The 13,906-nt window shown below is 39.0% G+C and overlaps 1 protein-coding gene across 3 annotated transcripts in view; it reads left to right on the forward strand.

Moving 5' to 3' along the window:
* The first annotated feature begins 268 nt into the window (after window positions 1-268).
* The window catches only part of PLCL1 (phospholipase C like 1 (inactive)), a 382,309-nt gene continuing 368,671 nt past the window's right edge, over window positions 269-13,906 (forward strand). For all 3 annotated transcript variants that reach the window (XM_077154580.1, XM_077154581.1, XM_077154582.1), the window contains exon 1: window positions 269-909. In XM_077154580.1, the coding sequence (XP_077010695.1) occupies window positions 586-909 (324 nt within the window). In that variant the 5' untranslated portion in view covers window positions 269-585. The remainder of the gene's footprint in view (window positions 910-13,906) is intronic.

Below are 13,906 nucleotides of genomic sequence, written 5' to 3' on the forward strand. Positions count from 1 at the left end.
AGTTACAGAACACATTCCATTCTTCGCTCTCAGGCACACCCCTCCGCATTGAGGATTGGTCCGACCGACCCCCCGCCTCGGCGAGACGAGGCTCCTAAGAGGCCCAGACGCCTGCCAATCCCCACGGGCTGTCAAAACAAGTATCCCTCCCAGTCACAACAGAGCAGAGTGGAGACCTCCGCCACCACCGCCGCCGCCGCCGCCGCCGCCGCCGCCGGCGCGGCACTTCCTGGGGGCTGCAGCGCGGACGTCCGCTGGCAGGTGGTGGTTCGAGGGGCTACAGGCGCCCGGCTCCAGCCACCTTCTGGCCGCGTGCGTCCTGGCCCAGGAGACCGCCTGGCTGGGCGCCCGGTGCCTTTTGTTTGGCGCAGAGCGGGCGTTTGCATCACGTTTCGGACACCTCCCTCTCCTTTTCGCCTGTTCTCCCTCCCGCTTACTCGCCAACCCAATCCCGCCACCTTTAGACAGATTGCCGGCCTCCTAGACCAAAGCCCGCGGACATCTCTGCCTGAGCTATGTCTCCTCCTCAGAAAGTTGCCGCCTCCGGGCGGTGAAACAAAGTCTGGAGGGGCCGCCTCTGGATTCATGAGCGCGCCTGTGTCCCGCTGCTGGACTTCGTTCCCGGGCGTTCAGTCATCCCCCGGGGACCTCGAAACACGTCCGGCCATGGCCGAAGGCGCCGCAAGCAAGGAGGGTCCCGCGCCGCCCGACGCGGCAGGGGCGGAAGATGAACCCCGGGTGGGCCCGGACGCCGCCTCCGGTGATGGTGTGGCGGCCGGCGTCGCGGGACCGACGAGAGACCGTCGTAGTGGTATCGCACTGCCCGGCGCCGTGGGGACCCCTGCTGACAGCGAGGCCTGTCTCCTGGAGGCGGCGCGGGCCACCCCGCGGCGCAGCAGCATTATCAAGGTAAGCGAGGCTGTCGGGTCCCCGGGAACGTAGCAGGGTAGGGGGCTTGGGTCGGGGACCCGGACAGGATGTGCTGTTCCTGGAGGCATCGCAGGCTCGGCATTGTTTTCTTTCCCCACCCTCTTCATTACCAAACCTTCCTTCCTCATCCAGAGGTTCCCAGACTCAGCTGTCTCTGCGGTGAGAAACAGAAGTGCTTTTTTTTTTCTGATAGCGGAGGAAAAGTTCACTCTGCGCCTTTGCGTTTTGTTGGATACTTTTGTTCATTTTCTTTGAAAGAGTCACTAAACCATTGATGAAGGGAGGTAGGGAGGATAAATCCAGAAACCAGGGGACTGCTGCGCATTGCTTTCCTTGAAAGGATTAGTTTTTCGTGCATAGTATAGGAAATGCAGTTTACTCTCAAGTGATTTTAAAAAGAAAAGAAAGATAGAAACCTTCCAGACTCGAAAGGTCCAGAAATCCCAAGAAATGAGAACTTTCTCTGTGGGCAGGCTGAGTTTTCAGTGGATACTAGCAACAAAGTAAAGAGTGATGGAGAATCCCATAGTTTCTGCGTTACAGAAAGCGCAATTGGAAAGCGATAATCCCGCAAGCGTTGACCGGCCTTCTGGTTATCACGACATACAGGGAAAAAAGCTCCCCGACCGCCTCACCACCAGACAGGATTTCTCGCCAACCCTTGGGCAAGGGAATGGTAAATCTCAGTCCCATCCCAGCCTCTTTCTGTCTTCCTTCCGTTTGGGGCTTGTTTCCTCAATTCCAGATTTCTTTTTTTGGGAACATGACTTGGGGGAAAGTTTTCTTAGAATAAGAGTCTAAGGGCTGTTAGGAAAAGGGCCTGTTAACATAAATGCATGTGCATAATCAAGTGCATGTGAGATTAAAATTGATTTTGGCTGAAAAGCCTGACTTTCAGAGTCAGTATGAGACTACTTATAAAAAAAAAAGCCAATGATAGCAGTGAAAGACGGAACCTCACCTTACTCGGTGTGCTGATACATTGGAACCCCCCTTTCCGGTTTAAGCTCTGTAACCACGACATAATGAGTGTTTCTTGTCAAGCTTTAAATTGGAGCTTCCAGAGCCAGTGTGGGTAGACTGTACCCACAGTTCATCCACCTAGCTCCAAGTATGGTTTAGGCTTTTTCCCAGCGATGACACATGGAAGTTTAAAACCAACAGAGATATTTCTATATTAAAAGAAGTGGGGGTGGTAGTTGCAAATATTTGTAGTAGTTTCTGTTATATTGTGACTTTTAGATTTCTTGAAAAGGAGTATCCTGTCTGGGTGTGTGAATTTGGATAAAAGAGAAACGACCACTTATTTTTCTGTAACTCACAGGGCAGAAAGCTTATTGTTTAAAAACTTAAAAACATCCCAATTAGAAAGGAAACATAGGTTTTGTATTTTAAGATGTTGATACTACATGTGGTCCTGTGTGTGTGAAAGCAGGCATTATCAAGAGAGTCGAAAAGACATGGGGATAAAAAGCATTATCTTTAATGCTTTATAATGTAAAAAATCAAAGTAATGGAGTATAAGGAATATTCAAATTCTTGCAACTGTTTGCCATTTTTGAATTGTACTATATATTGGTTTATATTCTCAGAAGGGTAGTTGCTGAGTAATGGTCCCTCTTGTTTTGAAGATTCTTTTTTTGTGGCAAAAAAAGGAGGGAGGCAGAGAATATCAACTTGATCATTTCTCTATTTAATAGTTTGTTCAGTAGACATTTAGTATATAGTCTTTAAAATATAGAGATACTAGAAAATGAATTGTTTATCATTTAAAGTTATGTTTTATTGAGAAAAATTAAAAAGGAATCAATCATTACAAAGGTGTATGAAGGCAAAAGTATGACTCCCAGCCACTCTATATCCCTCACTCACATAGCCCACCCCATAGCTGTTAACACTTTTTTATATTCCTTTCGGAAATAGTCTATGCATATATAAGCTTATGTATATATATATTTATATCTGTGGTGAACTATTGAAGCTCCTGATTTATATGATAAAATTTAGGTTAAAGTTTTTTAGACCTCATCTTCAGATTTGCTTCAAACATTTTTGATACCCAGAGGGTTGTGTAATTGGTTATTGTGATGATCTGGTTAATCTTCAAGGATAACCAGGTAGATTACTGGTGTGCAACTATCCTTGGTGACTGTTTCCAGAGGGCTTCATTCCCTTACAGTAGAGAACGGAGCTGGTGGTGGGTTCTGTTTCACTCCTTTCCCCAGATCAAAAACTGTTCTGTTGACGTCTTGAGTCTGTTGCCCATGGTTTGTTCACTTGAGTGCAATAAAAATGAGAGTCGCTAAAAAAGGTCTAGGTCATTTAAAACACACATAGCACATGCTCTGTATTGAGAAAAAATCATTCACCACAATTTTGCTAATAGGTGTTTTATTTGACATTGAAATACATGCATAAGCAAGGTTTTAGAACATTTATATTAATCAAAATTAAATGTTATTCCAAACATCCACAGTATAGTAATGACTAGTATTCCTGATCATAACTCTGAGCCACTGAAAAATTATGAATCATCAAATATTAAATTCCCTTCAGCTTAATTTAGGGTATTATTTCTCTTCTCTTCTAGTTATTTGAATGGTAATTCTCTATTAACTTGAATGTTAGATAAGTCAGAATGGTGCATTCCTCTATCATACCAAAAAACAGACTGTCTTGTGTATTAATAAAAGGGATGTTTTCAGTAAATCTGCCCTCCATAATTTGTGAAAACGTGTTTAGTTGAGAAAACAATTTCCTTCTCAGCTGATGAAAACAATGACAATATTTATCTTTACACATCTTTTGAAAGTCTTCTTTATACTGTCATTGTGTTTTGTCTCTTCTTTGCCCAGTACCTAGTTTAAAAAAATTTTAATGTATTTAACTAGGTTTTCTTTAATGCTTCTACTTTTTTGTGTTTTTCTGTGATAATTTTCAGTAGCATTGGCATTGATAAATTCTGTATTTTTGTAAGTTATATGCCATAATAATGCAATACATTTTACCTTAATTGCTTCTTGATGACTTATGATTTATAAACCAAGTTAGTTACATGCAGGATTGATAATACCTAATGGTTATATGTTATTTTGCTTTAAAATATATTTCTAATTAAGAAATAAGACCATCTCTCTGTCTAGTACTCGATATCAAATTTCCAATGTTTAAAATGCTTAACATTATAGAATATGTTTATATCTCTATAATTCTGTAATGTTCAGAAAATGGAAAGCAGCATAGCTTATTCCTTGTACTAGATGGTGGATACATATTTTCAGAAGAGCTGTTGATTTTTCTTCTATCATATGAAACATGTTGAAGGGTTTTACTTTTTTCCATTTCCTTTTTATTGTATTGTAGTATAAGTTCTCTAGGCAAAGAAGAGTAGCAGTGGTCACTTGGGTGGAATGGACATGGGTGTGGGGTAATGAAGGTAGGTAGGAATGAGGTACCGAGACCTTTGTTGAATTATCTTAATGATGCCTCTGCTATTGTTCATGTCTCCTTATTTTATTCATGGCCAGTCTCACTCTCTAATGTTCATTGTGGGGGTGGTGGAGTGGGTTTCTGAGCTGCAGCCTCAAAGATGTGCCGTAGGCACTGGTTAATGCACATCAAAATGTTGGCTCTCTTCAGAGAGGAAAGGCAATGGAATCCACATTTATTAAGTGCTTCCTACTGTAAGTCAGTCACTAAACTAGGTGCTTTCTTATGTCACTTAAAATTTACAGCAGACACTCTAACGTAGGCAAGGGAGGCACAGAAAGCTACTGATTAAATGTGGAGTTAGTATTCAAACCCATGTCTGCTTAACTCAAGGACTTATGCTCTTATGCTACTTCTCAGAGGCAGGGAGTCCACACTCCAAGAACACTTTCAAGGTTAGAAACATCTGTTGGGCATTGTATCATGTCCCCCACAAAAGGGTTGTTCTGGTCCCAACCTCTGGTCCTGTGGGTATGAACCCATTTGTAAATAGGACATTTGAAGTTGTTATTAGTTAAAGTGTGCCCAAACTGAATGAGAGTAGGCCTTAAAGCAATGTGGTTGAAATCCTTATAAGCAAAGAAAATTGGACTCAAAAAAGAAGCCAAGGGGAGCAGCCAGATGCTAGAAATTAAAGGAACTCAGAAGAGAAAGGAGATGTCATTAGGTGCATTGCCATATGACAGAAAAGCCAAGGACCAAGGATTGCCAACAGCGAGACTTTGAATGCCCCAGTTTTCTGGGAAAGAGTATCACTTTGATGACACCTTTGATTTTGGATTTTGGACTTCTCCTGGCCTCAAAACTGTGAGCCAGTAAATTCATATTGTTTAAGTCAATCCATTGTATGGTCTTTGTGTTAGCAGCCTGCAAAATAAGACTCAACCTGAATACTTAAGAGGGTGACAGAAGAACTGAATCTTGGGCACCAAAGCATGTAGGATAAATTCACATTTCTCACTTCCCTCTCCCAAATTCAGAACCCCAGGAAAGCAGATGACTCTAGAAAGGGATTGTAAATGTTCTGTCTTAGGTTTTTGTTTGTTTGTTTGTTTTTTGTTTTTGGGGTTTGGCCACTTTTTAAAAGGCAGAGTAATTTCGCAGATATTCTACTTGTTGAAAATAAATGGAGCTCACACCTGTTATTTTACACCAGGCCCATTTTTTCCACTCCCCTGAAGACAATTTAATTGGGGGAGGGTTCTATATACTGATACACAGAGAGAACAAGTACCAGAGACATAGAAATATGTACTGTTCTAGGGGAATAAAGAAAAATAGGATCTTAAATCAGAGCTCTGAAAGCATTTTTAATAGACAGTTATAGAGGGAAAGTAAGTATAACTGAAAAATTACTTAAAAATTTTAGGCACACAATGAAATAGGCTTTTGTACATTGGTCTTGAACTAATGAGGATTTATAGACTTTTTTTGTCCTGTGGAGAAATGTTAAAATAATCAACTTGGGAATGAATTTGGGAAAAACAACCTGATTATACAGTGGAGCTGGCAGTCTTTACTTTCAAGGGTCCCTGAGTATGATTCAGCTGTATAAATAGCACTGAACTTCTTAGGTAGATTTGGTTTATTATCCAAGCACCTTTGGTCAGACGGTTTGCTTTCTCTAAAATTGTCATACAAACGTGGTTCTATTTCACCTTAGAAGTTGTTGCTTTTAAGGTACTCCTTTCTGATGTGATTTCTTCTAGGACCTCTCAAGAGAATTAGTAATAAAATTTAGGTAAAGAGCCTTGTCCTACTTTGATTAAAAGTTTTTATAAATGCCTGTTGATGAGTGTTTGCTATTATTATTAGAATTTACACTATTTATTTTCCTTCTTGGAAAAATATATTAAGATGAAGAAAAGTGTAGACTTTTGAGGGGTTAAACATACATTACAGTTAAGCCTGATAGTTGTTTTGTCAGTCTTTCCCTCTTTACAGTAGAGAAAACTGATAATTTAATTTTGTACAGTAAAATGTCCATTGAACATTTATTGCCAAATAACACCTCAGGCAAAGTAAGGCATTAGGATACAGCCAACTTAGCTTTCATTGATACTGAACAAACAGTCCATTAATTTATAGGTAATGCAGGGCCATCTGATCAGTTTGGGGAGTAGCTCAGTGAAAGAATCGTAGGAGTCTTCCCTACTCCCCCAGTCATTTTTGCCAAGCTTTAGTAACTGTGAACATTGAAAGTAATTTATTTTTTAGGATTGATAGCCAAGTTGAGATGTGTATAAGATTTTAAAAATTATCCAGCTTAAAATGACCAAACAGAAGTAAGAGGCAGGAGTAAAGTTACTTTTTGAATTTCACATTGGGATCTCAGCACCAGTGAATGACACTTGGTTATAAGATTGGAAGACAGAATACCTTGATTGGACTTGAAATCTAAATCTAAGATAATAAATCAAATTGTATTGCAGTGAAATCTGTGAGTTCTTCAAAATCTCATATTTTTGACAAACATTTTGACAATGTAACAAGGCTTTTCGTCATTCTATAAAATCTTACTCCTCTCTGTATCCCAGTTCCTGTAATAGGATACAATAGACAGAGTTTATTGTAATTAATACTTATACCAAACTGATAATGAAAGGACCAAAATGTTAACGCCAACAGCAGCGTTCTTTATCTGTAAAAATGGGGATAATAAGAATACTCATCTCATATGGCTATTGTTAGTACTATATTAAATTAGTTAATGTGCATGAAATACTAAGTGCAGTGGTTGACCTATGGTACAAATGATAATAAGCAGTTGCAATTAGGATAAGCATATTTTGTAGTTTGATAGTTTTATCTCCCAGCATTCATGAACCAGAAAGAAGTATCAGATTTTCTGATTCAAGGAAGATGCAGTTTTGTTGTTAATCGGTAGTAGGTATGATGATGTATGATTGAAATTTCCTCCCTGTTAGTTTTGAGGGAGACATAGTCCCCCATCCATAGGCAGAGCTTGGTAAATATTTGTCCAATTCCATTTCAAGTGCTGAGAAAGTCTGTTTAACCACTTAATTCACTTTTCTGGCAGAAGTTCCAAAGTCAATATATTGGAAATTCAAAATATGATTATGTCATGAAATTATTGTCCTTGTGGCTCCTTCATTGTATTAAAGGTAATAAGTCCATTTTTCATGCAAAGCTGTTGCACCATGGGCTAAATGATACCTAGACATTTGTTCACATCACTTGGTGACTGGCCAGGTATTAAATGCACAGGTAACCCTCTTACAGTTACATGTCAGCTTTAATTATCTATCTGCATTTGTGTTAAATCACTAAAATAACAGGCAACTTGGACTTTTTTTTCCTCTTTTTTTCTGTTGTAGCATGTGCACAATAAATTATTTGGACACATTTTCTTAAAGTGATTTTTTTTTTTTAGTTAGAAAAGGGACTTTCTTCAAGCATCTGAAATTTGAAACAGTAATTTTTTGCATATACATAAGTATGGGACCAAGTTGGTTTTGTGATAAATGTAGTGGTTTGTGTGCGCTAGGTACAATGGAAGTCAGAAGTCTTACCTCAACACGAGGTAACCCTTTAATCTCAAGCTTTGGGTCCTACAGCTTGTATGATGGTTGTTATCCAAAGACAAGTTCATCACAAAAGTAACTGTATGGACTGTGAGAAGTCAAACTCAGAAGTGTGATTAGTTATGTTTTAATGGAAGTTGAGGTTTCTAGGGGAAGGGCAGAAGAGAAAGAGAAAGATTAAGATATGCCTAAGGGCAATGAAATCAGATGGGAATGGGATCAGTGCGGTCATATTTGTAAATGGACAGAATTAAGAAGTATCTTTTGGTACCTGGCTCAACAAATACCTCACCTGGATCATTCTTCCAGAAGTTATATATTTTGGGATTCTGATTTTTTTTTTTTGGCTTTTCGCTTTTCTGGATCCCCTTCTAACTAGTTAACACCTTAACTGTAGGATAGTGGCAGTTGCTGAGCACAAAGCCATTTGATCCTAGAGATTCCTGGAAAGGATTTCGGGAGGGTTTTTCTGAATTGTTGGTGGAAATGCTTGGCATTAAAGGTAAAGTTTATCTAATTTGTTGGTTTTTTTAGGTCCAGCCCTAAAAAAGTTCAAGGAAATTCTATATGGTTATACTCAATATGACAAGTTTACCAAGACAGAGAAATGGTTTCTGACCAACAAGTATTCACAGAAGTTGGTGTAACAGGATGGAAGTGGTTGTGGGTGCTGGAAATACCTCCCAGAGTTGGGAACAAAAGGCTCCCAGCATTCACCTATTCAGGGACCAAGAACTGTTGTGCTCAGCTACCACCCCAGCATTCCTTCTCGTCTCCAACCCTATTCCATGGACTAGGAGAGAAGTGGTAGGCTGGGGTGGGGGTGGTTTATGGTTCACAAAGAGAGCCTATTCCTTCTATTTGCCTCATTGTGGGCAAGGAGAGAAAGTTCATGACACTTTTTGAGCATGAGAGAGAAAGGACTCAAGAGAATCATGTGTAAAGATTGGGCAGTAATTTTGGTAACATCCAGGCCCTCCTGTAAATTGGAACTGATGCCTGTCTCATCTCTGGAGGATACCGAGTGTCTGGACTGTCAATGCCTCTGATGCTATCCTGGGCGTGGGAAAAGTAGACATTGTAGAAGATGGCCAGGTCTCTTGCTGGTGCCACACCCAAAGAGGCCACTGGATGGAGGGAGTCTAGTAACAAAAACTGGGGTGGCATTGGGGTGGGGATTGGGAGGAGGAGGTTAGTGTCCAAGCCAGAGCTTTAATGCCAGGATGATGGATGTCTAGGGAAGAAGGGCACTGTGGGAAACCAGCAACCCACAAGAGAATCAGTATTTGGATGCCTATTTCACAGGGAGAACCAACTCTCAGTTCAGTGTTAACCAGAACAGTAAAGAAACTGGCCCAGAGGTCATTCCCATGGGGCTATCTTGTGATGGGACTTTGGCCTGTCCTATCCCTCCTTTAACCCAACCCCAGAAAGGAAGTTCAAGGGGAAGAGAAAGGGAGAAGTAGGTAGAGCAGACCCACCCCCACTCTTGCCACTACAGCCAGCATTCTAGCCTGTGAGGCTGCAGGGTAAAGAGGAAGACCTTTAATCAAACATAAGATTGAAGTTTTAAAGTAAACAATACTGATTTTTTAAGGACTTAGAACTCTTGCAATAACTGAAAATTGAAATGTTATGGAATCAGAATGAGCTGTTGTAATAGCTCCAAGACCCAGGGGGAAGGGGATCTGAGATGGTGTCGTTGGGAGGGGGCAGTTATTGTAAAAATAAACGTTTCATGTTTATACCCCAACAACTTGAGGCTGCTTAATAATTCAGTTCTATTTCATAGAATTGGAGCGCTGGACAGGAACTTAAGAGTTCATTCTCTAATTCTGCCCCATTATTTTACTTAGGATGGCTCTCTACTACTTCTCCCATTCTTTCAGGAAACCATTAGAGACTTATTTATGCTACCATGGATACAAAATGGAGGGTTATTTTAAAAATTCATCTTATAGAATAAAAATGATGGGTACTAACATTTATTGTCAAGATTTTACATTATCTTCAATTCTTTAACAGCCTGACAAGATGTAAGTATCATTGCTGTCATTTCCACCTTACAGATAAGGAAGCAGAGGTTTTGAGAGGTAAGAAAACTTGCTCCAAGTCTCAGAGCTATTAAATGTGTGTGTTGGGAAAGTGAAGTGGGGCTGGATTTCAACCCAGCTTTATTGGACATTTATCACATTCCTCCTCAGAAATTTGCTGTGTGTTTTATCTTTTGAAAGACTTCTCACTATCTTCCTAGTCCTTCCCAATCATAGACTTTTCTTTTTTTTTTTTTTGGCATGGGCAGGCACTGGGAATTGAACCCGGTTCTCCTGCATGGCAGGCGAGAACTCTGCCTGCTGAGCTGCCATGGCCCACCCTATCCCAGACTTTTACTTATTTCTGGTTTTCTTCTTAGGATAACGAACTCCCATATACACCATTCACATAGATTTATGCAGTGTCAATTTCCTCTTTTTTTCTTACATGTACATATACATACATCTTTTTTTCTGAATAATTTTCTAGTAAGTTGTGCAGGTTGCGACTAGTCACCCTAATACTTTAGCATGTGTCACTTAAGAACAAATACATTTCCTTAACATAACCACAGTACAGTGATCAAAACCAATGCAATATTGTTATCTAATATATGGTCCATATTCAAATTTTGCCTGTTGTCCCAGCATGACCATTATGGCATTTTTTTCCCCCAATCTGGATTTGGAGGTATGGGAGTTAGGGGGTGGGGGGAATTTAATTGTCATGTCTTTAGTTTCCTTTAACCCATATTTTAACATTTCTTTGCCTTTCATGAGATTGATATTTTTGAAGAGTACAGTTCCTTAATTTTTAAAATAGCTTTCATCTGGATTGTTTTGTGTTTTTTTTTTTAATGAAAAATAACATCTATACAAAAAAGCAGTAAATTTCAAAGCACAGAGCAACAATTAGTTGTAGAACAGATTTCAGGGTTTGGTATGGGCTACAACTCCACAATTTTAGGCTTTTCTTCTAGGTACTGTAAGATACTGGAGACTAAAAGAAATATCTATATAATGATCTCAGCAATCATACTCATTTGTTACACTCTACCTTCTCTGTGTAACTCCGCTACCACCTTTGATCTTTCTCCCACTCTTTAGGGGTATTTGGACTATGCCCATTCTAACTTTTCCATGTTGGAAGGGGCTGTTGATAATATGGGATACGGGAAATGGAACTAGTTGATGTTCTGGAGAAGCTGAGCCCACTGCATTTCAGGACTTATCTGATCCAGGGACCCACCTGGAGGTTATAGATTTCTGGAAAGTTACCCTAGAGCATGGAACCTTTGTAGAATCTTATATTATGCCCTGGGTGTTAAGGATATGCAGGAATGGTTTTGGTTGGGGTTTGGCAAGTTATGATAGGTAGCAATGTCTAACCGAAGTTAGAATAATTTATTTCCTTTTGATCTCTAAACCTGTTCCCTAAAGCAAACAAAGATTTCAGTATAAATTAATTTGGCTTGAATGAGGCAGGGCAGAAAATAAGCTAAGATGGTTCAACCTTGCATCATTCTATAATAAAGCAACCATTTATTGAGTTAGGCGCACATACATTATCTCATTTAAATTGGAAGTCAAAGGTATCAGAAAAGTAAGACTAAGTCTGAGATCATTGTTTTGGCATATCTCCTAAATTGGGGGATTTGGTTTTGTTTCCCTTTAAAACCTAGATGTATTAGTTTCCTATTGTTACTGTAATGAATTACCACAAATTGATTAGCTTGAAACAGCACAGATTTATTATCTTACTGTCTTGGAGGTCAGAAGTCCAAAAAGGGTTTCACTGGATAAAATCAGGGTGTCAGCAGAGCTGTATTCCTTTTTTGATACTCTGAGGAAGAATCCAGTTTTCTTGATTTTGCCTGTTTCTAGAAGCTGCCTGCATGCCTTAGATCATGGCCCTCTTCCATCTTCAGAGCCCATAATGGCTGGTCAAAATGTTTCTCATATCACATCACTCTGAGAGTGACTCTTCTGCCTCCCTCTTTCATGTTTAAGGATCCTCATAATGACATCAGGCCCACTCAGATAACCCAGAATAATCTCCCTTTTTTAAGGTCAGCTGATTAGCCACTTTTAATTCCATCTGTGTCCTTAATTCCCCTGTGCCATGTAACCTAGCATAGACATCTTTGAGGGGGGGTAGGTATCATTAGTCTGTTTATTGCACCCTAGTTTAAGAACTGGGTCTTTGCTAAAGTGATGATATTTTCCAATTCCAGGTGAATTTTAATAGATTCTTCAAATGTAAAACTTCATTAATAAATCTGAACAGCTCACAGGGTTAAGATTTAGGATTTTGGTAATACTTTTAAAGAAAAACGATTTATAGATTTTAGGAACACTTCATTTCCAACTACATCTGAACTTACGCATGATCTTTTTATACTTTAAAAGAAAATTATCATAGAAAATTGAACTGGAATAAGCTTTAGAGTTCACCTAGTAATAGTTGAACCTACCCTTCTACAGATTTGGAAACAGACTCAGAGACATTTAGTGACTTCCTCAAATCTCAGAGCAAATTGTGCACTTTTACTGACATTTTTCAACTTTTTATGCTCTGATAAGATTTAAAAAGAAGAAGAATCAGACTTCTGGATTTTATTCTTAAGAAATACTTTACAAGAATTGAAGACAATTTTTAGGTTCTCATGACATTCTCATGCATTTGTATTGACTGTGAGTAGAATGTACCTCTGAATACTCCTGAAAAAATGGATTCAATTGATCTCTGTATTTGGGCAGATATCCACTTCTTCCCTCACTATTAGTGTTTAAAACCTCTCCAAACCGTAATCAGAAAAGAGGATGATTTGCAGGACACAGGAGGATTTTCTGTGGACATATGTGGTAGGTAGTTTTTGTATGAGTGTATATTTTATTTTTTTTGTTAAAAGGTAATTTTTTGTGTCCTGATGGCTGATGTGTAAAATTATTTATTTTTCCTCTTTCAAATTTATTGAATGACTTCATGAGAAGAATAATATTTTTAAAGTTATAATACTAATACGCAAAGCACATATTTACCTGGGTCTCATCAAGGTCATTATTGTATTCACATGTGCATTGCCAGTGTAATGGGGTTTCCAGCTTGTATGGCAATGTAAGATGTTTAAAACAAGAATAAAACTCAGAATTTCCTTAGCACTGCCTCTATCAAAGGGTGATTTCCATGCAAGCTCATGTCATGGAGAACCTGTTACTCTCTTGTGTCATGGATAATAATAGTAGCTTATGGAATGTTTTCCACTGTATATATCTTTTTAAAAGCCAGAAGAGAAAACTGCACTCTCCACTGACATTGGGATCAACTGAGAAAGCGGTGGGCTTGGTGGCATCAAATAAGATAAGAAAAAAGTTGGAGTCATAATTTTTAAAAATCTTGTATATAGTATCAAGATATTATATAAACTGAAAACTTTGCTTAGGATATTTTTGCTATTCTAAACTCTGTCTAGAAAAGTTGGGAGAAAGCTGAACTGTGACTGAAGTCCTTTAACAGCTATTATCTTTTACAAGGTACAAAAACTGCTCTGAACCTTCTTATGGACATAAAAACTTAACATTGTATTTATCTGATTATGTCTTAGATCTTCCCGCATTCTTATTAATGGTTCCAATTTTGATTTTTAATTTTTGCAGTTGAAAATGGCTTAAGCTTTTAAAAAATGTTCTTTCTCAGGCTATTCCATTTCCAGTTTTTGAGAGGTATACCATTGGTGGTGGTACCCAGTTCTCTAAAGTATTGTTTGCTTGATCTACAAGAGAATTTAAAATTCCATTACAAAAACTCTTTACTAAAGGAAGAATTTAGCCAAGAATTTCTGAGCCTTTGAAACAAGGGAATTCACTCTCTATATTTATAAATACTCAAAATTTCTGAATGAGACTAAG

The sequence above is a fragment of the Tamandua tetradactyla genome, chromosome 3, assembly GCF_023851605.1.
Source record: "Tamandua tetradactyla isolate mTamTet1 chromosome 3, mTamTet1.pri, whole genome shotgun sequence".
NCBI lineage: Eukaryota > Metazoa > Chordata > Mammalia > Pilosa > Myrmecophagidae > Tamandua > Tamandua tetradactyla.